Source organism: Ovis canadensis, chromosome 3 (assembly GCF_042477335.2).
Source record: "Ovis canadensis isolate MfBH-ARS-UI-01 breed Bighorn chromosome 3, ARS-UI_OviCan_v2, whole genome shotgun sequence".
Taxonomy (NCBI): Eukaryota; Metazoa; Chordata; class Mammalia; order Artiodactyla; family Bovidae; genus Ovis; species Ovis canadensis.
In genome coordinates, this window is record NC_091247.1 from 192420435 (window position 1) to 192447905 (window position 27471).

At 38.0% G+C, this 27471-nt stretch overlaps 1 protein-coding gene across 4 annotated transcripts in view; it reads right to left on the minus strand.

Annotated features, from left to right (window-relative positions):
* Positions 1-11213: 11213 nt before the first annotated feature.
* Positions 11214-27471, minus strand: part of CCDC91 (coiled-coil domain containing 91) — a 408524-nt gene continuing 392266 nt past the window's right edge. For all 4 annotated transcript variants that reach the window (XM_069585456.1, XM_069585459.1, XM_069585460.1 and 1 more), the window contains one exon: positions 11214-12332. In XM_069585456.1, coding sequence (XP_069441557.1) covers positions 12222-12332 — 111 coding nt within the window. In that variant the 3' untranslated portion in view covers positions 11214-12221. The remainder of the gene's footprint in view (positions 12333-27471) is intronic.

Here is a 27471-nt window from a genome sequence, read left to right on the forward strand (position 1 = left end):
CCTTTGGTGGGAGACACATCACAAAAGTGAACCTAAATAGACTGAGAAACTTGGTTAAATAAAATAGGTGAATGTAACTGGCAGAAGGAACTGTTTAGCCTTCTGATAAGCATGGACTGTCATCAGGTAGACATGGGCTGGAATCTGGCTTTACACCTTATGAAGCGGTCCTTGTCAAGCTATGATCACTGGTGAGTTACTGACCCATTCTCAGCCTTATTTTCCTCTCCTAAAAGAGAACTGTTAAGAGCATTAATTAGCTGTATTGCCAAGCACAATGCATGACACATAGTAGGAGCTCAGTGCATTTATTTTTTAAATGACAAGCTGCTGCTGCTACTGCTAAGTCACTTCAGTCGTGTCCAACTCTGTGTGACCCATAGACAGAAGCCCACCAGGCTCCCCCGTCCCTAGGATTCTCCAGGCAAGAACACTGGAGTGGGTTGCCATTTCCTTCTCCAATGCATGAAAGTGAAAAGTGAAAGGGAAGTCGCTCAGTCATGTCCGACTCTTCGTGACCCCATGGACTGCAGCCTACCAGGCTCCTCTGTCCATGGGATTTTCCAGGCAAGAGTACTGGAGTGGGGTGCCATCGCCTTCTCTGAAATGACAAGCTATTTCTCAACAAATTCAATTACTGGGAAAAACGTGTACATAAAATATTCTTGAAAGACATAACTAATTGGATATTATTTTATTAATTAAAAATCTTTTGGAAGTCTGAATCCTTAGTATTCAATTATGAACGATGAATAAATTGAATTATTCTAAACCGATTGAATAATGACATTCTTCAATTTCTGCTTAATTTAAAAAATTAAAGTTACATTAATTCTCCAAGTCCCTCTCAAAAGCAAACCAAGACTGAATTTAAAGTATTTCCGTGAATCTAAGAGGTGAGTTTCTGATTTTTTTGGATTATTTTGGTCAAAGATAAATGGTTCTTCCTGCAGGCACTAAACCAGAAATGCTCCTAGCTCTGAGAGTCATAATAAGTCACAGGGTTATTCAGACTTAGTAGGTCTTTTACTCTTTAGTCATGATAAAATTAAATACATCAACAGCACTGCCTTCTCAGCCTTCTGCTGGTGAGATATCTTTCCTTAAAGAATTTCACATGCATTTGAACTCTTGACCTGCTCAGTCCCACACTAATCTTAAGATGGGTGGAAGCAAACAAGTTTGACTGTGTTGAAGATCAAGGGTAACAAATCGTCACTGCTTCTTCCCTGGCAAGAAAATCTCTAGATTCACAATGTACAATATGGTGGCTACTAGTCACATGTGGCTGTATAAATTTAAACTAAATTAAATTTAAAAATTAACTTCCTCAGTCACACAAACCACATTTTAAGTGTTCAGTACTCACCTACAGCTAGTGGTTTACTATATCATAATGCATATATAGAAAGTTTCCTTCATCTCTGAAAGTTCTATCCAGAGGCATTGCTACACAATTAATGGTAAAAGCCCCAGATTAGTTTTCTTTCATATTGAGCATACTAAGATATTATCTTCCTCTTCAGTTCAGTTCAGTTCAGTCACTCAGTCGTGTCTGACTCTTTGTGACCACATGAATCGCAGCACGCCAGGCCTCCCCATCCATCACCAACTCCTGGAGTTCACTCAGACTCACGTCCATCGAGTCCGTGATGCCATCCAGCCATCTCATCCTCTGTTGTCCCCTTCTCCCTCTGCCCCCAATCCCTCCAAGCATCAGAGTCTTTTCCAATGAGTCAACTCTTCGCATGAGGTGGCCAAAGTACTGGAGTTTCAGCTTCAGCATCATTCCCTCCAAAGAAATCCCAGGGCTGATCTCCTTTAGGATGGACTGGCTGGATCTCCTTGCAGTCCAAGGGACTCTCAAGAGTCTTCTCCAACACCACAGTTCAAAAGCATCAATTCTTTGGCGCTCAGCCTTCTACACAGTCCAACTCTCACATCCATACATGACCACTGAAAAAACCATAGCCTTGACTAGACAGACCTTTGTGGGCAAAGTAATGTCTCTGCTTTTCAATATGCTATCTAGGTTGGTCATAACTTTTCTTCCAAGGAGTAAGCGTCTTTTAATTTTATGGCTGCAGTCATCATCTGCAGTGATTTTGGAGCCCCCCAAAATAAAGTCTGACACTGTTTCCACTGTTTCCCCATCTATTTCCCATGAAGTGATGGGACCAGATGTCATGATCTTCATTTTCTGAATGTTGAGCTTTAAGCCAACTTTTTCACTCTCCACTTTCACTTTCAAGAGGCTTTTTAATTCCTTTCACTTTCTGCCATAAGTGTGGTGTCATTTGTATATCTGAGGTTATTGATATTTCTCCCAGCAATCTTGATTCCAGCTTGTGCTTCTTCCAGCCCAGCATTTTTCATGTTGTACTCTGCATATAAGTTAAATAAGCAGGGTGACAACATACAGCCTTGACGTACTCCTTTTCCTATTTGGAACCAGTCTGTTGTTCCATGTCCAGTTCTAACTGTTGCTTCCTGACCTGCATATAGGTTTCTCAAAAGGCAGGTCATGTGGGTATTCCCATCTCTTTCAGAATTTTCCACAGTTTATTGTGATCCACACAGTCAAAGGCTTAAGAGAAAGAAATATGCAAAAATACTTAGAGCACAAAATGTAAAATTGAATACCATCTCATGCTTTTATTCACACTCCTTGTTTTGACTATTTCATGGTGTTGCTCCAACCTTGGGGTCTTATGTGGTCCTATGTCCTCTGTTTCATAAAGGAAAGACGCATGGCCACCATCTCAGCATGCTGAAGCAAGCTTAATTGCCCAGAGGGTACCTGATACATTCTACTTCTTAAGTATTTCTGTTAGTTAACTGATAGGTAATAATTAGAACAGGTAATTAGAAAAGGTCAGGGTGCTCCTGTTTGAAATTTCTCAAATTTTGCTATATCCTCCATTCTTACAACCCCAGGCCCCCATCTCACTTGAGTTTCCTACCTTGTTACTTGTTCCCCATAATGGCAGGATTGGTGGTACCACACGGCAAGAAGAGACAGTGAACTTTTCCTGAGGGCTGAGAAGCCTCTGTCTCTCATCCCCAGAAGGTAGCTAATGAAGGTTGAGAAAATGTTCGTCCTTCATGCTGCAAGCCAGGACTAACTTAGAAAATGCCCAGAATGGCCTGAAACTGCATGTTCCTTTGTAGTACAAGCAACACTGGATGAAAAGATTCACCATGGGGGGTGGGGGGAAAGGAATATATTTTGCTTCCACTTTCCCACCACTGTGAATAAAATCCCTAATCAATCTTGAAAAGGATTATATAAGACAGGGGTCCCCAACCTCCAGGGTCTAATGTCTGATGATCTGAGATAGAGCTGATGTAATAATAATAAAGGGCACAATAAAAGTAATGTGCTTGAACCATCCCCAAACCATCTTCCCTGTCAAACAGGTTGGAGACTGCTAAGAGATCATGGATATTTTAATGCTGAATTCTATTCCCTTGTAAACCTTTAAGGAGAAACATTTTGGTATAGAAAAGTTAATAATCGTAGAGTCAAATAATTGTAGGTCAAACTGAAGCCATATAGAAGGAAAGGATGTGAAAAAGAAGGAGATGGATCCCAAAAGTATATACATACTCATTGCACACTTGCAAGTCTCAACCATTCATTTACCACTTTCTCCTTTTCTTCAGCCCAATCATACTTTTACCACCTACACTTGATCATGTCAGTATCCCTGCCCCAGTGATTGAAACCACTGCCAATGATTTGAAACTATTTACTACTTTGTATATGTTCCTAGCATCCAGAGTAAAATTATGAATGTATTTTCCCATAGACACATTAGTTGGTTCAATAAATTTAGGCTTTAGGAAATCATTAACTGTAATGTGGAGAACTGATGATTTGAGAGCAAGAATGAAAATAAGGACTCACTTAGCAGACTATTTCAAAAGCAGTGTGAAGGAGAGGGAAGCCTGGGGTGCTGCAATCCATGGGGTTGCCAAGAGTGGGACACGACCAAGTGACTGAACAACAAGGCACAAGATGACAAAGGCTTTGGTTAGCGAGGTAGTTGTGAGAATGAATGGAAAAAAGTAGATGAATTGAGGAAAAGTCTTGGAGTACAGCTGACAGGACTAAATTTGAAGGACTAAATTTGTCGAGATGGGAAATATTACAAAAGACAGAGAAAGATCTCTGGTTGGCAGGGGTGAGGTGGTGATGAAGAGCGCTGGTTTGACATGTTTGGTACCACATTAATCAGGCAGATGGATATAAGATTGGACCTAAAAGCCAATGATCTTTTAGCCTATGGCGAGTATGCAAAGCTGCGGAATCAGAAGAGAAACAGAGAGAGAATAAAGAAATGAGGGCATCAGCCCCATTACATTTAAGATTAAGGTCTATATAACACTGCATTGTGGATTATATAGAATTTTCAGGCTTTAGATTACTTAACATGTGTAATACAGAATATGCCTTTCAATTTCTAAGGAATAAAGATAAAGACATTTCCAAGCACAAGAATTCGTGTGGGGAACTGCCAGTGTTACCAAGGTAGAATCCCTGTGACACTCTGAATTTAATTAATATAAAAGAGAACATGTCTCACTCTTATCAATAACTGTAGTGGTTATCTGGATTTCTTGGAAGCTAGGACTGGAGTTCTCTAAAAAATTCTGATTTGATATTTTACCTAGCTTATGTCATTTTATAAAACTGCTGCCAATGTCAGTTTTGATTTGATACAAAGTGTAAAAGTCTATGACTTGCTTTATGAGAAAAAAGAAAAATTATAAGAAAAATAAAGTGTGCTATTATTTTTAGCTACATAAAAAGCCATGAACAAAAAAACATACGGTTTGCCTGTAAAATTATAATGTAGAATTAATTCCAAAAAATAGCTCACTGAGACAATTACTAAAATTGGACTACTTGCATCCCTATTATAGATTTTTAATAAATCTATAAACCTTTACATTTTTAGAAGTTATGGAAAACAGACAAAAAGAGATACAGAGAATTACAGAAAATTATGTTTCATAAAGGTAGTATGTTTCACAGTGTTTGGTGGATCTAACATTTTTAGAAAAGAACACCTACACAAAAGAGCAAAAACTCAGAATTTATTACTATACATCTTGCCACAAGACATTTTCTATAATTTGCTTTAGCATATGAACTTGTTAAGTCAGTGATTTGTTCATTCTGTAGCTTCAGTTATTTCTTTTTAAATCAGCTTCCAGGCTTTTGAGAACTGAATCTTTGCCAGGACTGAGTCAAGTTTTCCTGTCTTTTGAATGATTTTGCTCCTTGATCTCTGTGTATTTCTCAAAAATAAAAGACTAGTTTGCACCACAACTGTGAGTCAGAGTGGGAGTCTAAACGCCTATTAGATATCCTTCAGCATTCATTAACACTAGGACTCACACATTCTTCTGAATATTCCCACTTCTGACCTGATCCCTAACTCCCTCTTCTCTTCACCTGTCCCCGTCCCCATCCCTCACCCAGCTCCTGCTGGGTCCTCTGGATCTCCTATTCTTGACTCTAAAATCCTGTGCATACAATCCCTTCTCTAACTTTTCTTCCTCCCTACTATTGTAGCTGAAACCTGATGGACCAGGAGCAGTGAGTCTAGTATTTACAGCTCACTCCCAATACTGGGAGGCCAGGTATAGCTTGCTACTGTAAGAAATTATTTGACATGTAATTTTTCATATGGCTTCCCTGGTAGTTCAGCTGGTAAAGAATCAGCCTGTAATGCAGGAGATCCCATTTCAATTCCTGGATTGGGAAGATCCCCTGGAGAAGGGATAGGCGACCCACTTCAATATTCTTGGGCTTCCCTGTGGGTCAGACCATAAAGAATTCACCTACAATGCGGGATACCTGGGTTCGATCCCTGGGTTGGGAAGATTCCTTAAAGGAGGGCATGGCAACCCACTCCAGTATTCTTGCCTGGAGAATCTCCATGGACAGAGGAGCCTGGCAGGCTACAGGGCGTGACGTCACAAAGAGTCAGTCACGACTAAGTGACTAAGCATAGCACACAGTCTCTACTTACACTCTTAGGGGATCTTGTAAATTTGGGTAGCGCATCAATTTAGTAGCATTCTAGTAGCTGTGATTTAGTTATCCCATGTACCTTTTGGAAATGCAGGTTCATTTTAAAGTGTTTAAAAGGCAGGTTACTGTTTTATGACAGTTCTTTAACTTTCTCATAGGACCTCATTTCTTATTGTACCATGGTAATTTTAGTTATTCCTTTAAATTAGCACTCAGACTCTATTAGCTCAAGTTTAATTTATTACTAGTGGAATAACTGATTATTTATGAGCTCACTACTATATACCAAGTTCACACACAGGCTAAGTACCAGGAAATTCCTTCAGGATATAATAAACAACATAGATGTGGGCTCTTCGTTCAGAAAGATATGTATAAAACAAAGAATACATATTATTAATTATAAGTGGCAACTAACACAAAATATTATTTAATTCTGTATGTACTCCATGGCCTTCCCTGGTGGCTCGGCAGTCTAAGAATCCACCTGCCAATGCAGGAGATGCGAGTTCAACTCTGGGTTGGGAAGATCACCTGGAAAAGGAAACTGCAATCCACTCCAGTATTCTTGCCTGGAAAATTGCATGGACAGAGGGGCCTGGCAGGTTACAGTCCATGGGGTTGCAAAGAGTCGGACATGACTTAGCAACTAAACAACAACAAACACAAAATATTATTTCATTCTATATGTACTCCATATGAAATTACAATTTAATCTCTAGAGATAAAGTTTTGACAAAATTATATTTTCAGTGTGATCATATAAATCCAATTCCCAACCGAAGAACTATTAATTTATTTGGCTTCTTGCTCCTCTGAGTAGTCTGGAGACTTATTAGAGTTGTTTACTGGTATGTAAACAGAAGACTAGGGGCTAAGTGCTTAGATTCAATAACTCGTTTTTCTCTTATAGTTTTATAAATGTCTTCCAGGTATTTACATGTCTTTTTTCTTATTCAGAATTTATTATGCAAACTTATTTTAATTTAGCGAATGAGTAATTCGTCATTCTTTAAAGCATATTAATCATTTCCTGATTCCAGTCAGTATAACTGTCAGAAAAAAGTTATAATTGTAGATACCTGACTTAGTGCAGAATCATATCAATCATAGGGACACTGTTCTGGTTTTGATTTCAAAGCAATTACTGAGTAAGGCTTCACTGAACTGCAACATGAATCAGCGTTTAGTGAGGCTGAGTTTAAACCTCTATTCCAGATTCTGAGTGACAGAGAACTTCTAAATAGGGCACTGTTTGTTCACAGTTTTAGGTATCTGTGATTTACTTGGCTTTATTAGACAATAGGGGCTTTGGTTCAGTTATATTTTTAACATTCCTTAAAATAAATCAAAGAATGTTCCCATTTTGGATGAGGATTAGTATGGTGGAGGAAATGAAGAATTTATAAGTGCCAGGTATCCAGGGATTATGAGCTGGGCTCTGTGCTGGACTGCTTTGGTTAATACTTTATTGGTTGCATGTAATAGAAACTGGCTCTGGCTAGCTTAAGGGAAAAAAGTAAGTGGTGCTGGCATATTGGAAGAATATTTGGGTAGCTCAAAGAATCCAAGACTCAGGAAAGACAGTGATCAGGGGACTTCTGCCCTCAGAAGTAGAGTTCATGTCTTGCCCTGCAGGGTAAAATAGTTGAAGTATCTCAGCACATGACTTTTCACAAGAGGCCTAGTTTTGGTCTTCGCCTATGGAACAGCCAGTCAGTGTCAGAGGGGCAGAATAATATTGTTTAGCCAGTTGCTTGTGGGCAACTGCACCTGTGCTTTGTGGGCAGTTCCCAGAGAAAGAGGGCTTATTGTGAACTGGAGGCCATACCAATGAGGTCTACTCTATGGGGCATTTTACAAGCTTGATTTTTTTTTTTTTAAAGTCTATTAAACTCACTATTTTCACCTCACAAATGAGAAAACAGAGACTCCCTTTGGCTAGGCAACTTGTCCAATGTTCCACAGTTAGAATGTGGCAGGGCTTGAATTCTAACTAGGCTTATAAAAGGGGGTTAGTCTCCTTCTTTAAAGATTAAAGTAATGTGATGACTATTTGGATAAATATTTCCAGATAATTTCTTATGGAGAGATGTTCAGTTCAGTTTAGTCACTCAGTCATGTCTGACTCTTTGCGACCCCATGAATTACAGCACGCCAGACCTCCCTGTCCATCACCAACACCCAGAGTTCACTCAGACTCATGTCCGTCGAGTTGGTGATGCCATCCAGCCATCTCATCCTCTGTCATCCCCTTCTCCTCCTGCCCACAATCCCTCCCAGCATCAGAGTCTTTTCCAATGAGTCAACTCTTAGCATCAGGTGGCCAAAGTATTGGAGTTTCAGCTTTAGCATCAGTCCTTCCAATGAACACCCAGGACTGATCTCCTTTAGGATGGACTGGCTGGATCTCCTTGCAGTCCAAGGGACTCTCAAGAGTCTTCTCCAACACCACAGTTCAAAAGCATCAATTCTTTGGCGCTCAGCCTTCTACACAGTCCAACTCTCACATCCATACATGACTACTGCAAAAACCATAGCCTTGAGTAGACGGACCTTTGTTGGCAAAGCAATGTCTCTGTTTTTCAATATGCTATCTAGGTTGGCCGTAACTTTTCTTCCAAGGAGTAAGCGTCTTTTAATTTTATGGCTGCTGTCCCCATCTGCAGTGATTTTGGAGCCCCCAAAAATAAAGTCTGACACTGTTTCCACTGTTTCCCCATCTATTTCCTGTGAAGTGATGGGACTGGATGCCATGATCTTCGTTTTCTGAATGTTGAGCTTTAAGCCAACTTTTTCACTCTCCACTTTCACTTTCATCAAGAGATAGTTCCTCTTCACTTTCTGCCATAAGGGTGGTGTCATCTGCATATCTGAGGTGACTGATATTTCTTCCTGCAATCTTGATTCCAGCTTGTGTTTCTTCCAGTCCAGCGTTTCACATGATGTACTCTGCATATAAGTTAAATAAGCAGGGTGACAATATACACCCTTGACGTACTCCTTTTCCTATTTGGAACCAGTCTGATGTTCCATGTCCAGTTCTAAAAGATGTTAGGTATCTGCAATTTTATACTAGAAAGAATAAAACTACCTGTTGAAAGATCTGCGGTTGAATCCCCCCGAACTCTATCTGGTCCTCATGGGCAATTAAACACCTAATCTACACTAATCAACGTGGATATATCATCTCCTATACAGGGTTATTTCAACTTCACAGGGGTGTTGATATAATAATGTGAAAATATTTGGTTCAAAGCAGATATTCATTTGTTTTTTGAGGAAATAACTCTTCTAATAATGAACCCTCAAGCATGTTACTAAAAATGGAGTCACAATTTGACAGTGCTTTGTCACTCAAAAAATCTAATTACTCTCTTACCCATAGGCTTTCAAGATGGTGCTTTATTCACCTAGACATAAAGATAGGAAATGCTCTAAAAAGTGGTAAGGAAACCATACAATAGGAGGGGAAAATTTTAGATACAAAACATTTGACTAGTTTGAGACTTTCAGCTCATATATCAGGGAGAATCTCTTATCTTTAGTAACAGTGTTTCAGGGAGGGAGACCCCCTTCAAGGGCCCAAAACTGGGCTCTTATCTAACACTCAGAAATGAATTGTCTGGGGAGATATATGTGCTGACAAAGCAAAAGATGTTATCGGGAATGAAATCCCCAGTTTTACTGCGGGCCCGGTGGACAGCAGTAGGGTAAGGGAACCTAGGAGAACTGCTCTGCCACATAGCAGTCTTGTGTTTTGTGGTGATGGGATTAGTTTCTGGGTTGTCTTTAGCCAGTCATTCTGACTCACAGTCCTTCCTGGTCGTGCATGCCTTGTTCAGTCTATATGGATGCCAGTGAGAAGGATTCTGGGAGGTGATCTGACATGTGGTGTCTCCTTTTGACCTTTTCAGAGCTCTTCTGGTTGACGGTTTATTAGTTCCATGTTCTTTACCAGGACCTCCTGTCAAAACAACTCATGCAAATAGTTACTATGGTGCCTGGCCAGGGTGGGTGGGCTCAGTCAGTGTGCTTCCCCTAACAACAGCATAATGCTTAAATCATGAGAAATTAAATTGTAAGCATGAGATTTAAATGTTTAAGTCTAATTCTCTTAGTGAATGCTACTTGACATGGTTTATGTCCTTGTGATAACCAGAACAAAAAGAGAATACAGTTCTAAATGTGGAAACCTGTAACTGAATATCACTGAAACAGATTATTAGCTAATTCAGTTTGGAAGGATAAATGTATTAATTAGTTCTATGTCCAGATGATTATTCTCAGTTATCTTTAAGGACAACTCCATGGGATAAAAATATTGTAGCAATCTAAGAATTTATTATTGTGCATGGTGGGTGTTCTGCAAATATTCAGAGACTGATCAGTATCAATTTGTTCCAAATTACTTCAGACAATAATTAGTCTATGTCAAGAGCAAAACTAGAACTCCAAATGGAAGAACAAAAAAATCATTCTGTGCTAGCTGGGACAGAAAGAGAGGTGGAGATGATTATATTCTCTTGAATATATCTCTGGATCTTAGTTTCAATGACCTTCTATGCTTCATTTTCATTGAACTCATATCTGAGTAACTTGTCAAATATCCTATCATTTTAAATTTGATGACAGAGTCAACTGATTTTAAACATGACTATTACAATGTTTTATTGACTTGTTTCTGGATTAAAAGCCCTTTTGCCCCTTTTTAACTGTGCTGCATTTCAAATCAGTGGCCTGCTTGCTTTCATTTCTTATTTAAATTTGTAAGATAAAACAACTAAGTAGTCATTAACAATTTAAAGATTCTTGAAGTGAAGTAAAAGTCACTCAGTAGTGTCCGACTGTTTGCCTCCTCTGTACTGTAGTCCTCCAGGCTCCTCTGTCTACCGGGATTCTCCAGGCAAGAGCACTAGAGAGGGTTGCCATGCCTTCTTCCAAGGGATCTTCCCAACCCAGGGATCAATCCCAGGTCTGCCACATTGTAGGTGGATTCTTTACCATCTGAGCCAACAGAGAAGCCCTTGGTAAAATAAGCCCTTGTTAAAGATTCTTGGTGTGTAGGTATAAGTTAAAAACATCATCATCCACAGATGTAGAAGTTAGATTTAGAAAAAAAAATTAAAGAAAAAACTTTAAAGTATTAAAAATAACAACAACCAAATAATATTTGAAGCTCTCTTTATTACACCGAGAAATCCCAGAAAAGTACAAAGCCAATGAAAGTAGGAGCATTTCAGGAAACAAAACAAAAATGTTTGCAAACATTTTAAATGATATTTTAGTTTTCATGTCAAAAAAGAAAACAAAAACCTCATGATTTTGCACTGAAGCACACTGCTCATGAATTAAGTACATCCTGAAGGACTGGGAAAGGATTTCACATCTCATATTTGGACCTGATTCCATTATATTTATATATAAGAGGGAATATAAATTCCCTAAGTTATATTCTCTTTCTAGAGATTAAGTTCATGGTGTGATTGGTAAGAAAAAAGATTTCATTGATTCATAGTGACTGTGAAGAACAGAAATAGGAGATAAGCATATTATACATATATATTCCTTTAGGTGGTACATAAGATCAAAGTTGAATTAATTTAATAATCTTCAGTGTTTTTAATTGCTACCAATGACAATATATGGATCCCACTATAGAAGAGGTTGGTAATATCAGAATGATTCTCTGGCATATCCATGCTTCATAGCTAAGTTACACAGATAAAAAGATGACATTGAAAACCATGCTATTTATATCCTCGAAATCAAATAAATGTATGATGACATTCTAGAATCTCATCCGGAGTCACTGTGAAATGATAAGTAAAGATATTTACTATTTTTGCCAAATACAAAATGTAACCGGCCACCAGAAGCTATAAGTTTATTTAATTAAATTTTGTTAATTTTCAATGGTTTTGAGGGCACATCATACTGTCTTTTGCTGCTACTACTGCTACTAATAAAATAACATTAAACATAAAGGAGAAAATAAAAGAAAATAAATTAGATCTCTTGTTCTTCTAAATATTGTTTTAGTTTATCCTTGAAGTGGAAACCAATTTTCCAAGGTTTGGAAAGAAAACAAAAGTATCTTTATAATTCAGAGCATGAATTGTAGAGGTCTAATGATTTATCCATTGCCAGTGTGGGTTAGCTTGTCACATTTTCTTTATTCAATGTCAACTGGTTCTGTAGCTATTAAAGCACTTAACTGTTTCTGAGCACAGGAAAGGAACAGTTCCAAACTGGACAGGCTTCTTTGGCGGATGACTTGGTCAAGCTGTTGATATTTTTTTTAAGAGAGAGAGAGAAAGAAAAAAGAATATACTTAGTTGAGGGATAAAGAATAGCATGCCACTGAAGCCCACTAGACAAAACTTTTCAGATGCTGATTTAGAAAATCAAACAGTGCTTTAAACTCAGATATACTGCAGTCACTATTTTTGGTCTATCATCTAAGATGAAATGATAATTGTTACAATTTTATAATTGATGTTGATATTCAGCTACTGGAAAATATCATAAATTTGATCAGAATGATTTCAGAAAATATAAAATAGTATTTAAAATACCATTTCTTAATGAATATACAGACAAGATATCTACAAATATCATAAAAATATAACAGATGCAAAAAACAAAAGAAAAACATAGTAGGGAAAAACAGCATAATTACACCAGGCCTAAGTTTACCTGGGACAAAGGATAAGTGAGGACATACCCAATATCCTAAAATTAAGAGAAAGTTCCTGGGAAAGGAGTATTTTAAGGAATATTTGATACTGTTGAAACTTAAATTTGATTTGGTCTATCTGCTGAGTCAGAGATTTTTTTAATTAGGATAATTTTAGTGTATTAATAACAAACGCAGTGAACAAAATCACAGAGGTTTAATAATAAAAGTCATATAAAACTTTCATAATGTTAAGGGTTATTAACTACATCAAAAAAGTTTTTAATTCTCCTGCCTTAAAAAATTGCTCATGGTATAAAAATAACCAACAACATATTACCTACAGGTTATAGAAGAATGGATAAATGCAAAAGAAAGCCAAATAAATTCCATTTCACAATACACATCTGTCATATTTATGTAAAAGTTGACATATTCCTCCACAAGCTCCCTCAACATAAAGGACAAATCCAAACAAAAATTCTCTAGTAAATTACACATCTATAATCCACTAATTTCTAAAATGACTGAAAAAAATAGAATATTAAAATTTTGATATATCCTAAAAATTAATCAAAAAGAATACAGTAAATTTATCAAAATCCTCATGTAAAAAGATTGAAAACTACTAAGACTCCCTCTAATATTAGGGATTTTAATGTACATAAAGAAACAGGATTCTTGCTTATCCTTTTTCCTTTTTTTTTTCCATTCTTCTCTCAGATGATAACTTTAGGTAAATATATATCTTTTGCTTACAAAGTCTCTATTAAGTAAGACAGTTCTTTACAAGGTAAACCCCAGGTGAGCAGAGAGCTTCTCTGTCTTGATGACTATTGTACCTCAGCATTAGAAGAAAGTCTGGTCACATGTTAGACATCCCATAAATATTTTCTGAGATTGAATGAATCAATACTTAACCCAAACAGAGTAAAACAATCTACTAGGAAATGATAGGTATACTTTTAATTCTAAAAGTAAAAACATGCCTAATAATCTAAAAGCTATGTAGTAGACATTTGAAATTTTTAAAGTTTCATTTTAATACACATAAAGCATAATGAAAGTTAATTATTTGAAGTTTTAAAAAATTATTTTGCACTTGGTCTAAATTCAAATATGAATAGGGTATACCAACACCCAGGTCTAGTATATTCCTAGTAGTTTCTATCTACTTTAGATGTTTCCAAGCACTTAAAGATGGGTTTTAAAAAAAATTTGGTCCAGATGCTCTAACTGTTAACCATGGGAGGGTTTATGCCATTACTGGAAATTTTTCCCTTTTTTTTTTTTAAGATATTGCTTGACTTATTGCATGATCTATTTAGCAACTCTCTTACTGATAGACATGTAAGTTTATTTCAATTTTGCCTTATTTTTACAGCACCAAAGAAATTTCAACCTGGGTACATTACCTTCAGATGTTCAAGGGTTTCTAAAGGGATTCTATTATATGGATTTTCTACATTGTAATATTTGGATAGTTTATTTTTAGATGCAAAATAATATGATGATACATGATAAAATATCATATAATTATGGTTGAACATATTAGTATGTTCACATGGGCACTGTGTGAAGAACAGGCTATGAAAGGAGCAAGACAAAAACACCAAGAGATACAATATACAAGGCAGTCAGTAAATGTGTGAAAAATAAACACAATTAACAAAAAAATCTCATTAATAGAGAAAAGTGTAATACTTCTGATCAGTTCAGTTCAGTCGCTCAGTCGGGTCTGACTCTTTGCGACCCCATGAACCACAGTACGCAGGCCTCCCTGTCAATCACCAACTCCCAGAGTCCACTCAAACCCATGTCCATCGAGTCAGTGATGCCATCCACCAATCTCATCCTCTGTCGTCCCCTTCTCCTCCTGCCCTCAATCTTTCCCAGCATCAGGGTCTCTTCAAATGAGTCAGATCTCCACATGAGGTGGCAAAAGTAGTGGAGTTTCAGCTTCAAAATCAGTCCCTCCAATGAACACCCAGGACTGATCTCCTTTAGGATGGACTTGTTGGATCTCCTTGTAGTCCAAGGGACTCTCAAGATTCTTCTCTAACACCACAGTTCAAAGCATCCATTCTTCGGCGCTCAGCTCTCTTTATAGTCCAACTCTCACATCCATATATGACCACTGGAAAAACCATAGCCCTGACTAGACAGACCTTTGTTGGCAAAGTAATGTCTCTGCTTTTTAATATGCTGTCTAGATTGGTCATAACTTTCCTTCCAAGGAGCAAGCGTCTTTTATCATTTCATGGCTGCAATCACCATCTGCAGTGATTTTGGAGCCCCCCTAAAATAAAGTCTGACACTGTTTCCACTGTTTCCCCAACTATTTCCCATGAAGTGAAGGGACTGGATGCCATGATCTTAGTTTTCTGAATGTTGAGCTTTAAGCCAACTGTTTGACTCTCCTCTTTCACTTTCATCAAGAGGCACTTTAATTCCTCTTCACTTTCTGCCATAAAGGTGGGTCATTTGCATATCTGAGGTTATTGATATTTCTCTTGGCAATCTTGATTTCAGCTTGTGCTTCCTCCAGCCCAGCGTTTGCCATGATGTACTCTGCATATAAGCTAAATAAGCAGGGTGACAATATACAGATTGGACATACTCCTTTTCCTATTTGGAGCCAGTTTATTATTCCCTGTCCAGTTATAACTGTTGCTTCCTGACCTATATACAGGTTTCTCAAGAGACGGTGGTCTGGTATTCCCATCTCTTGCAGAATTTTCCACAGTTTATTGTGATCCACACAGTCAAAAGGCTTTGGCATAGTCAATAAAGCAGAAATAAATGTTTTTCTGGAACTCTCTTGCTTTTTTGATGATCCAGCAGATGTTGGCAATTTGATCTCTGGTTTCTCTGCTTTTTCCAAAACCAGCTTGAACATCTAGAAGTTCACAGTTCACATGTTGTTCCTACTTCTAGGTAATTGACCAAAAATATTACAGCCAATAGTGATCAGACACACACTTCTCTCTTAGATGCCAAAGTACTTATAATTCATTTTTTCCCTACTGTCAGTGCAGTTGCTGTTTTCAGTGTTCCAGAATCCAGAACAGCCAGCAGCATTATTCATGGGGAATGCCAGTGTTCTGATTAGACACCTAGCCAGTCACCTCTGTTCATCCATTCATATCCTGTCCTTTAAAAAAATTATTCATTTTTTACTGAATGGAAGATTATTTAAATTCTATAATGCTTGGTAATTTTCAAAAGTTTTACATGGATGATTTCATATAATCTCATAATAACCCTGTTTTTTCCTTCTACCCCTACGTTGCCTCTTTTCCCTTCCCTCTCCCCAGAGGTAACCAGCAGTGTGTTCTTATATATGTGAGTCTGCATCTTTTTTGTTTTATTCACAAGTTTATTGTACTTTTTTTAGATTTCACATATAAGTGATATCATATACTATTTGTCTTTCTGTTTCTGACTTACTTCACTTAATATGCCCTCCAAGTCCATCCATGATGTTGCAGATGGCAAAATTTCATTCTTTTTATTGCTGAGCAATATTCCATTGTGTGTGTCTATATATACACCATCTTTACTATTCATCTGTTGATGGACACTGAGGTTGCTTCTATACCTTGGCTAGTATAAATAATGCTAGAATGAACATTTGGGTCCCTGTATCTTTTCAAATTAGTATTTTTGTTTTTAACTATATACCCAGGAGTGGAATTGCTGGGTGATATGATAGTTCCATTTTTAGTTTTTTGAGAAATCTCCATATTGTATTCCACAGTGGCTGTACCAATTTACATTCCCACCAACAGCATATGAGAGTTCAGTGTTCTCCACATCCTCACCAATATTTGTAATTTTTATTCTTTTCAATGATAGTCATTCTGGCAGGTGTGAGGTGATATCTCATCATGGTTTTGATTTGCATTTCCCAGATGATTAGTGATGTTGATCATCTTTTCATGTGTTTGTCTGCTGTCTGCATTTCCTCTTCGAAAAAAATGTCTATTCAGTTCTTCCATCCATTTTTAATCAGGTTGTTTGATAGGATCTGCATATTTTAAATTGTGATAGTTATTACCAAATTGCTTTCCAGAGCAAGTGACAGTGAAAGTTGCTCAGTCGTGTCTGACTCTTTGGGACCAGAACAGAATACCGGAGTGGGTAGCCATTCCCTTCTCCAGGGAATGTTCCTAACCCAGGGACTGAACCCAGATCTCCCGCACTGCAGCTGGATTCTTGACCGTCTGAGTCACCTATTAGTCCCAGATGTAGTGCACAAAAGGAGTGGTTTTTCCCTGTTTTCTCTGTCTAAATCACTGTATAATTTTCCATTTTATATTTACAATTTAATATATATAATGAATTGTTTTATTACTTATTTAAAAATTATACTATCGACAGACATTTGGATGAACAATCTTTTGCTTTTATACTAGCAAAATGCTGTAGTGAACACCCATCACACAGACCTCTGTATGCTACAATATCTTATAGATATTGCTTGAGCCAAAAAACATGTCATCTGCAATGCTACTTCTATCGTAAATCAGGTTTCCATATATGCCTGAATCTTTCTTCAGCCTCCCTATTCTGCTTCCACAGACAGTTCACCCTATTCCTATGTAAATATGTCACTTAAGTAGGGTGAGATTCTTTGTGACCCCATGAACTGTTGTAGCCCAAAAGGCTCCTCTGTCCATGGGATTCTCCAGGCAAGAATACTGGAATGTGTTCCCATGCCCTCCTCCAGGGTATCTTCTTGACCCAAGGGTCTCCCACATTGTAGACAGATGCTTTACCATCTGAGCCACTAGGGAAGTCCTGATTGAACACAAGTCTCCCACATCTCCTGCACTGCAGGCAGATTCTTTATCACTCATGGACTTCTTGGTTACACAGATGGTAAAGAACCTGCCTGCCATGCATGAGACCTGGGTTCAATTCCTGGGTCAGGAAGATCCCCTGGAGAAAGGAATGGCAACCCACTCCGTATTCTTGCCTTAAAAATTTCATAGATGGAGAAGCCTGGTGGGCTATAGTCCATAGGTTCACAAGGTCAGACACGACTGAAACTAAGACGTTCACTTTCTTTACCATTGTGGAAGCCCATGGAAATATGCTCTTTTAAATACTACAACTGTGTAAATAAATTTTAGCATATCACATGTACCTACCATTCAGCCAACCATACCATCTAATACTTTAGAAGAACATAAATTACTTCAGTTCAGTTCAGTTCAGTTGCTCAGTTGTGTCTGACTCTGCGACCCCATGAACTGCAGCACACCAGGCCTCCCTGTCCATCACCAACTGCAAGAGTCTACCCAAAACCCATGTCCAATGATGCCATCCAACCATTTCATCCTCTATTGTCCCCTTCTCCTCCTGCCCTCAATCTTTCCTAGCATCACGGTCTTTTCAAATGCGTTAGCTCTTCGCATAAGGTGGCCAAAATATTGGAGTTTCAGCTTCAACATCAGTCCTTCCAATGAACACCCAGAACTGATCTCCTTTAGGATGGACTGGTTGGATCTCCTTGCAGTCCAAAGGACTCTCAAGAGTCTTCTCCAACACCACAGTTCAAAAACATCAATTCTTCATCACTCAGCTTTCTTTACAGTCCAACTCTCACATCCAAACATGACTACTAGAAAAACCATAGCTTTGATTAGATGAACCTTTGTTGACAAAGTAACGTCTCTGCTTTTTAATATGCTGTCTAGATTGGTCATAGCTTTTCTTCCATGGAGTAAGCATCTTTTAATTTCATGGCTGCAGTCACCATTTGTGGTGATTTTGGGGCCCAAAAATATGTTTCCCCATCTATTTGCCATGAAGTGATGGGACCAGATGGCATGATCTTAGTTTCCTGAATGTTGAGTTTTACGCCAACTTTTTGACTCTCCTCTTTCATCAAGAGGCTCTTTAGTTCTTTGCTTTCTGCCATATGCGTGGTATCAGCTGCATATCTGAGGTTATTAATATTTCTCCTGGCAATCTTGATTCCAGCTTATGCTTCATCCAGTCTGGTGTTTCTCATGATGTACTCTGCATAGAAGTTAAATAAACAGGGTGACACTATACAGCCTTGATGTACTTCTTTTCCTATTTGGAACCAGTCTGTTGTTCCATGTCCAGTTCTAACTGTTGCTTCCTGACCTGCATACAGGTTTCTCAAGAGGCAGGTCAGGTGGTCTGGTATTCCTATCTCTTTCAGAATTTTCCACAGTTTATTGTGATCCACACAGTCAAAGGCTTTGGCATAGTCAATAAAGCAGAAGCAGATGTTCTTCTGGAACTCTCCTGCTTTTTTGATGATCCACTGGTGACTTCTAATTCACTCATTTTAGTATTTCCATTTGTTTTATATGGTGAATCAGATATTAAGATTCTTAGAGGGGATCTACACAGGCTGATTACAAGATCTTCATTCATGACTGTAGCCTTTTGTGTTTTCCTGATACTTTTCTTTGAAATGGTTTGGCTTAAAACAATTTGTGAAGGTGGTTGTCCTCTTGGGATGAATGGGAATCCCGTAATCTTCTCCGGGTCATAATCAGAGACAATTTAGCAGAGGCGGCTGTGAATGTTGCTGCTGCTGGAGGTGGGGAGCTCTTTGCTTCTTGATCTCCTTGGCTTCACGGAGTTGCCAACATTTCAGGACAAGAAACTTATGCAACCAAAACTGATGACACTTGTATTCAGAAGGGAGAGTCAGAATGAAATACGTAGATTTATACTGGAGGTGGCTTTTGTTTTATTACTATGGTTAATTACATATAATGTTAGATTTAATAAATTCAAAATCTTTTATAAACCCTCCATGTCCCCAAAACACCAGTTCTATTAAAAGCCAAAGTGATTTAATATCTTAGAATTTATGAATGTTAGATAAGAGGAGAAATTTCTCCTTGAGACCATATAGCATAAACTCATAATTGCACAAACTAGCAATCAACCTACGACTGTAACAATCCTCTAACAATCCTCTAGATTATGCATCAGAATGAATATGCTATAATTTTGTAAAAAGCAGAGATATGCACAAGGACAAAAATGTTTGAGAGACTCCAAGCACTCCTTTCTCTTGCCTGTGTTAAAAGTCACCCTGGAAGTAGTCACTGTAAAATGACTGATGTATTAACTTTGGGTTTAGGTAGCTAAACTTCACATCTTTTCTGAGTCTCTGGACTCAGAGTCTCTGGACACTGAGACTTTAAAAATCATTTTTTCCCTTTGTCATCTCTTCAGTTTGCTGGCACACTGCTGAAACCCATTTAGAAGCATACATATGGCTTGTTAAAAGTTAATATTAAGGTTAGGGGGTAAAAAGACATGATTTTTCAATAACTCCCTATATTAGATTCACTTATTGATTAGTATTTCATGCCATAGCAAAAGAAAAAGAAAAACAAAACAGCGACTTTAGCTTTTATTTCCTTTCACCAAAACATAATAGGATACATGGTCAACTTATTCTGGTCAAAAAAGCAAAATTCAAATTTAGTTAAGAACAAACATAGCTTATTTTAATGGGACTATTAAGAACACTGTTTACATCCTAGAAAATCTGATAGTTGTTTTTGAATATATATGTATATAAATATATGAATGTATATAATTAATATATATGAAATTTAAAATACAGAGTATTAATTGTGATGTCAGTATTGTCTAGGGTTTCACCAACAAGATATACCAGAAGATGTGAAAACAGGTCTACTTTTATCAAAGTTACTTTTCCAACCTTCCCTCCTGCTTATTTTAAACTTATGCTTTTAGAAAGCAATATTCAGCAAATCTACTGATAGACAATTACTCATAAACATATGTTTTTATGTTTAGTAATATATTGAATAGATTCTGTTTTCACAGTCACTAACAAGCTCTTTCACAGGCATTGAAGAAAGGTCAAGTATGATGATCTGGAACTGTAATTACTCAGGCAGGTTTTCCAGTTGATAACATCATATCAGGTAAGAAGGACTGTTTACCTTCTGATAAATGAAATAGTTCTTCAGTTTTTATTACAATGCTACTCTTTTAACAACGTTAGTTGGATATGAATGCCTCTCTTTTTTTGACTTTATATACACCCACCACATACACACAATCATACACACATGGCTTCAAGCTGTTGTTTCATTTATATACACACTTGAGATCGAGCTAATCTATTAGTCAATCAGCTAAAAAAAGTTAAGACTGCTACTATTTGTGTGTTATTACTCTGAACCCCCTAAAAGTATACAAATAGCAGTCTTGTCCTTAAGTTTATAATGTTTTTGAAGACATACACACAACCATTAAAGAACAACTAGGTGATGACAATTAGGTAAAGATGAGTCCGATGGAAAGTCAAAATTGGGGAGAGATCACTGTGGGAGAGTGTAGCAGAGACAACTTCACAGAGGTTGAGGAGGATTTGAAGAGACTGAAAGAGAATATCAAGAGTGTTTTCTTAAAGAGAAACAAGATGTGGACAAAAAATCTAGGAAAGCAGATGAACAGGAACAAAGACAGACTGTTTAGTGACACTGAGGAAGGAAGTGACACTTGAGTTTAGTGGAGCTTAGGAGTAGTCATATAGTATTTCATTCACTCATTTATTCAATATTTATCCTGTACCTACTATGTGCCAAGCACTGATTCAGGCACTAGAGAAATAGAGTGGTAAACAAGACTATTTTCTGCTACTGTACACTTTATATTTTAGTTTGAGGAGACAAATTAATATTATTCAGGTGAAGATCAACACTATAAAACATAACAAAGTAGAGCAGAGGATTTGACAGAGGCAGAGAGGAGATCTTTTTGGAGGGATGGTTAGAGAATACCACTTGGAAAAGGCAGTAAGAGCACTTGACCTGACTCTTGAGAAACCTATATGCAGGTCAGGAAGCAACAGTTAGAACTGGACATGGAACAACAGATGGGTTCCAAACAGGAAAAGGAGTACGTCAAGGCTGTATATTGTCACCCTGCTTATTTAGCTTATATGCAGAGTACATCATGAGAAACACTGGGCTGGAAGAAGCACAAGCTGGAATCAAGACTGCTGAGAGAAATATCAATAACCTCAGATATGCAGATGACACCACCCTTATGGCAGAAAGTGAACGTGAACGTGAATGTGAAGTTGCTCAGCCGTGTCTGACTCTTTGTGACCCCATGGACTGTAGCCTACCAGGCTCCTCTGTCCATTGGATTTTCCAGGCAATAGTACTGGAGTGGATTGCCATTTCCTTCTCCAAGGGATCTTGAAGAGGAACTAAAAAGCCTCTTGATGAAAGTGAAAGAGGAGAGTGAAAAAGTTGGCTTAAAGCTCAACATTCAGAAAACGAGCATCATGGCATCTGGTCCTATCACTTCATGGGAAATAGACGGGGAAACAGTGGAAACAGTGTCAGACTTTATTTTGGGGGGCTCCAAAATCACTGCAGATGGTGATTGCTGCCATGAAATTAAAAGACGCTTACTCCTGGGAAGGAAAGTTATGACCAACCTAGATAGCATATTCAAAAGAAGAGACATTACTTTGCCAACAAAGGTCTGTCTAGTCAAGGCTATGGTTTTTCCTGTGGTCATGTATGGATGTGAGAGTTGGACTGTGAAGAAAGCTGAGTGCAGAAGAATTGATGCTTTTGTACTGTGGTGTTGGAGAAGATTCTTGAGAGTCCCTTGGACTGCAAGGAGATCCAACCAGTCCATTCTGAAGGAGATTGGTCTGGGTGTTCTTTGGAAGAAATGATGCTAAAGCTGAAACTCCAGTACTTTGGCCACCTCATGCGAAGAGTTGACTCATTGGAAAAGACTCTGATGCTGGGAGGGATTGGGGGCAGGAGGAGAAGGGGACGACGGAGGATGAGATGGCTGGATGGCATCACCGACTTGATAGACATGAGTTTGAGTGAACTCTGGGAGTTGGTGATGGACAGAGAGGCCTAGTGTGCTGCAATTCATGGGGTTACAGAGTCGGACATGACTGAGCGACTGAACTGAACTGAACTGAAGAGACTTAGTGGTGGGCCAGTGGCTAAGACCATGCTCCCAATGCAGAGGTCACAGGTTCAATCCTTGGTCAGGGAACTAGATCCCACATGCTGCAACAAAGGGTTCACCTGATACAATGAAAAGATCCCTCATGCCACCCTTAAGGCTTGGCTCAGATGATTTCAGGTCCAACAATCAAATGTCATGCAGGACAATTTGGTTTGTAAAAGATCAAAGGGGATCTGTTTTCTGGGGAGGGTGGCAGTGAAGATGTTTGGTTTCTGGGAGCAATAAGATGGCATTCTGGCACCAGTGCTCAGCATGGCCAATGCTATCTATGGTAGCAACACAGGCTAAAGAGGCCATTTGTTGCAACTAAGAGCACTACTATCTCAGCAGAGAGGGCCAGTAACTGAGCTTTCTCTTCTACAAAACAGATAAAAATTTCTCACTTATTTGTGAATAACTGTTGAGGATATTTCCCTGTAATTGCACACAGTAGTCTCTCTCTCTCTCTCTTTTTTAAGATTCGCCTAAAAACTTGCACTTAAGTTTTATGAATTGCTGGGCTTCCCCTACAAATGCATTTTTTATCTTACAGGCATCATGAGTCAAGAAGTTGATTTGGTGGTGGTTATTTTATAGGCTGTTATATCAGAGCCAAATGTGTGGCAGTCAGCAGTCACAGAGACCTTAAGACATGTATTTTGTATTCTAAATTACTTGTACTTTTATTTTTAAACTTTTGAAAAACTCTTATTTCTGGTTTCCTCACTTTTAAAAGTTTATGTGATAAGGAAAAATGGAGCACTATCTAAGCTCCCAGAAAACTCAATTATATGTCATGTATATACAGGCATGCTTTGTTTTATTGCATTTTGCAGATTTTGCATTGTTCACAAATTGAAGGTTTGTGACAACTCTGCATCAAACAAATCTACTGGTGCAGTTTTTTTATCAGCATTTGCTCACTTTTTGTCTCTATGTCACATTTTGGTAATTTGCACAATCTTTCAAACATTCTCATTATTATTACAATTGTTATGGTGATATATATAACAATTATTACAATTGTTATGGTGAATTAATGACTTTTGATGTTACTGCTGTGTTACCATATGACTTATTGAAGGCTTGGATGATGGTTGGCATTTTTAGCAATAAAGAATTTTTAAATTAAAAAAAAAAAAAGGCTTGGCTCAGCCAAATAAATAAATAAATTTAAAAAAATGTTAACAAAAGAGAAGTGAGGGAGGAAAGGAACCATGCAAAAACATCAGGGAAGTTATGTCCATAGCAGACGAAAACACTTTTAAAGTCCAAATTTAAAGTCCAAAGTGTGTCTTCAGACTTGGTTTCAGTGACGACTGGTAGTAAGTATAAGATAGGTGCAAAATGAGCACGGGGGAACTGGTAGGGTAGGAGAGCATCAGAGAAGTAGACAGTGATTAGAGCAGGAAGGTGTTACAGGGCATGGGAAAAATCTGGAGAGCTTTGAGCTAAAATGTGGCCATACTCTATGTCTGAAGAATGTCACACTTGTAGGGAGTTCCCTGGTTCTGAGCTTTCAGTGCTCTGGCCCTGGTTCAATCCCTCATCAGAGAATTGAGATCCCATAAGCCATGTGGAATTGTCAAACAACAACAACAAAATCACACATTGTTACTGGGAACAAGAGATTGTAGAGGGGGCAAGAATGGACGAAGAAAATCCAATTAAGAGAATTTTTGGCCTGGGAAAAAATGTAAAGTTAATCAGACTATTGGCAGTAGAGGCTTAACAGTTGCTTCTATTTCTAGACAAGACCGACTGGAGTTACTGATGGATAGGGAGTGTGTGGATGAAAGGAAAAGAAATAAAAGGTGATTCTTAGAATAGTGGTGTCATTTCTAAGATATGATAAACTGGAGAAAACTGGGGAAATGAAAGATAAAAAAGGGTTCCGTTTATATAGAAATTCTCAGAGTCTTAGTGCTAATAAGTATTGTGAGCTGCCAATACGGCTAGGGCATAAGTAACGTTTCTCAAACTTTTAGACCTTGGAATCGTGTGTATGTATAAAGCATACTTTGGAAAATGCCCCACAAATCAATTTTTCTTGAGAACTCCCCTAGACTCAAAATGAAATGTGTATATAGAGAGAAGGTTGCACTGATTCAGTTTCTCCTTAGTCCCCCATCATCTTGGAATTTTAATGTTAAGAGACTTTGAAGCTGCTTAGTCTAACATCTACATTTTACAATTTTGGAAAACTGACATGTTGAATTGTTGATATACCAGTTTCACAAACCTAGTATCACTTTGCTGACAAAGGTCTATATAGTCAAAGCTATGTTTTTTCTGGTAGTCACGTATGGATATGAGAGGTGGATCATAAAGAAGGGTGATTGCTAAAGAACTGATGCCTTCAAACTGGTTCTGAGAATCACAGCACCACTCCTGAGAGTCCCTTGGACTGCAAGAAGATCAACTCAGTCAATACTAAAGGAAATCAACCCTAAATATTCATTGGAAAGTCTGATGCTGAAGCTGAAGCTCTGATACTTTGGCCACTTGGTGTGAAGATCTGATTCACTGGAAAAGACCTGTTGCTGGGTAAGATTGAGGGCAGGAGAAGAAGAGGGCAACAGAGGATGAGATGGTTGGATGGCATCACCAACACAATTAACATGACTTTGAGCAAACTCCAGGAGATAGGGAAGGACAGGGAAGCCTGGTGTGTTGTAGTCAATGGTGTTGCAAAGAGTCGGAAACAACTTAGTGACTGAACTACAATATGGCATCTTACACTTAAAAAATACACTTCTTCAAAATATATTTACAAGTATTAGCTTGAGTTTATCTGTGCTTAAGAAACTATATATCAAGACGACTATGGCCCCACTTGGAGAAGGCAATGGCACTCCACTCCAGTACTCTTGCCTGGAAAAATCCCATGGATGGAGGAGCCTGGTAGGCTGCAGTCATTGGGGTAGCAAAGAGTCAGACACGACTGAGTGACTTCACTTTCACTTTTCATTTTCATGCATTGGAGAAGGAAATGGCAACCCACTCTGGTGTTCTTGCCTGGAGAATCCCAGGGATGGGGGAGCCTGGTGGGCTGCTGTCTATGGGGTCGCACAGAGTCGGACTTCGCAGGTGACTTCGCAGCATCATGGCCTCACTACATTTTGACGATGGACTTGAGTACCAGCACTAGGGCCAGAAAGGTGATGACAGTCATTCTGGGGGAATGATATAAATATCCTGTCTCTTAATGTAGCCATAAAAGAAGTGGATTATGTATCAGTTTTAAAACTTAATATGCACACATACTCATAATAGGCTACTTGGTTTCATGAAATTATCCCATTAGGGGCTCACAGACTTGAAGATGATTTTATTGTGACATCTAAACATTTTTGCTTTAAATACCACCTATATCCTATATCCTCAATTTCTGCATTTCAGCCTAAGAAAATTTAGACTTACCTGTAATATTATTGTAGCATTAATGGAGTCTCGATAGTAAATGTCTTATTACTGATTTTATAACCATAAAGGGTTTCTCTTTTAAAATCATCTACATATTTTAGACAAGTAATAAAATAATCTTTTCGTTATATTTTCAGATAAATAAATTGGACTACAAGAAATATATACTGTATATAAAGCTGAAGTTGACATAGAAAACTCCCTCTCTGGGAATACAACTATTGTTGTTGTTCAGTTGCTAAGTCGTGTCTGACTCTGCAGCACACCAGGTTTCCCTGTCCTTTACCATCTCTTGGAGCTTGCTCAAACTCATGTCCATTGATCCAACCAGCTTATCCTCTGTCACTCCCTTCTCCTCCTGCCCTCAATCTTTCCCAGCATCAGGATCTTTTCCAGTGAGTCAGCTCTTTCCATCAGGTGGCCAAAGTATTGGAGCTTTAGCTTTATGTTGTTATTATAAATCATGTTGAAAGAGATTCTGAACCAACTTCAGGATAATAGTGATATAGAAACATATGTTTAAAATGACTCTGACTCTAAAAGATTTTAATATGATCAGGAGAGTGATCTGATCTAAGGCAGTGCCAGGTGCTTTGACCTGAACTTCTGAAATGCTGCCCTGATCTTTATCAGAACATTCAAAGAAATTTAATGTCTATTGAACACTCAATCCAGAGTTCACATCGCCTTTCCTATACTTTAAAGTATATTTCAAATCTAATCTATTTAGTAAAAATCTATCAACATATAAAGAAGTTGTGTAACTTGCCAGCAAGCACAAGATGAATTACAGATGCTCTTTTAGAGTAAATGAAAAACGGGTATAAAGAGTCTTAAATCCTATTGGCCACAACTAAAGAACTGTGAGTTTTGATTTGTTTTGCTTTTGTTTTTAAGATGTCTTAGGGTAAGTAAATTATCTTTTTTTGAGTCATCTATAGCTCTACATATTTGGGCAGTTTTGCTTTTTTATCCTAAACAACCACAGAATCCACGGGGGCATGGGAACACTCATTTTTGTTCTTCCCTAAATCATCTGGGCAGCATAAACCAACATGTATTCCAAACTTTAATGTGCAAGCACACTATTCAGTCTTATAAGTTAAAGCAAGAGCAGTAGGCCAGAAAAGGATGCACTGGGGGAGTGAGTGAATGTTTCACCTTTGCTTCCCTGATAACAGCCACTAGACGTTCTAGTAGAAGGTTCCATGTGTGAAGCTTAATAAACTTGAAAAGAAAATAATTCTGATAACAACTGCTTTACTCCTAATTCAGACAATTTCCAGAACATCTGAAA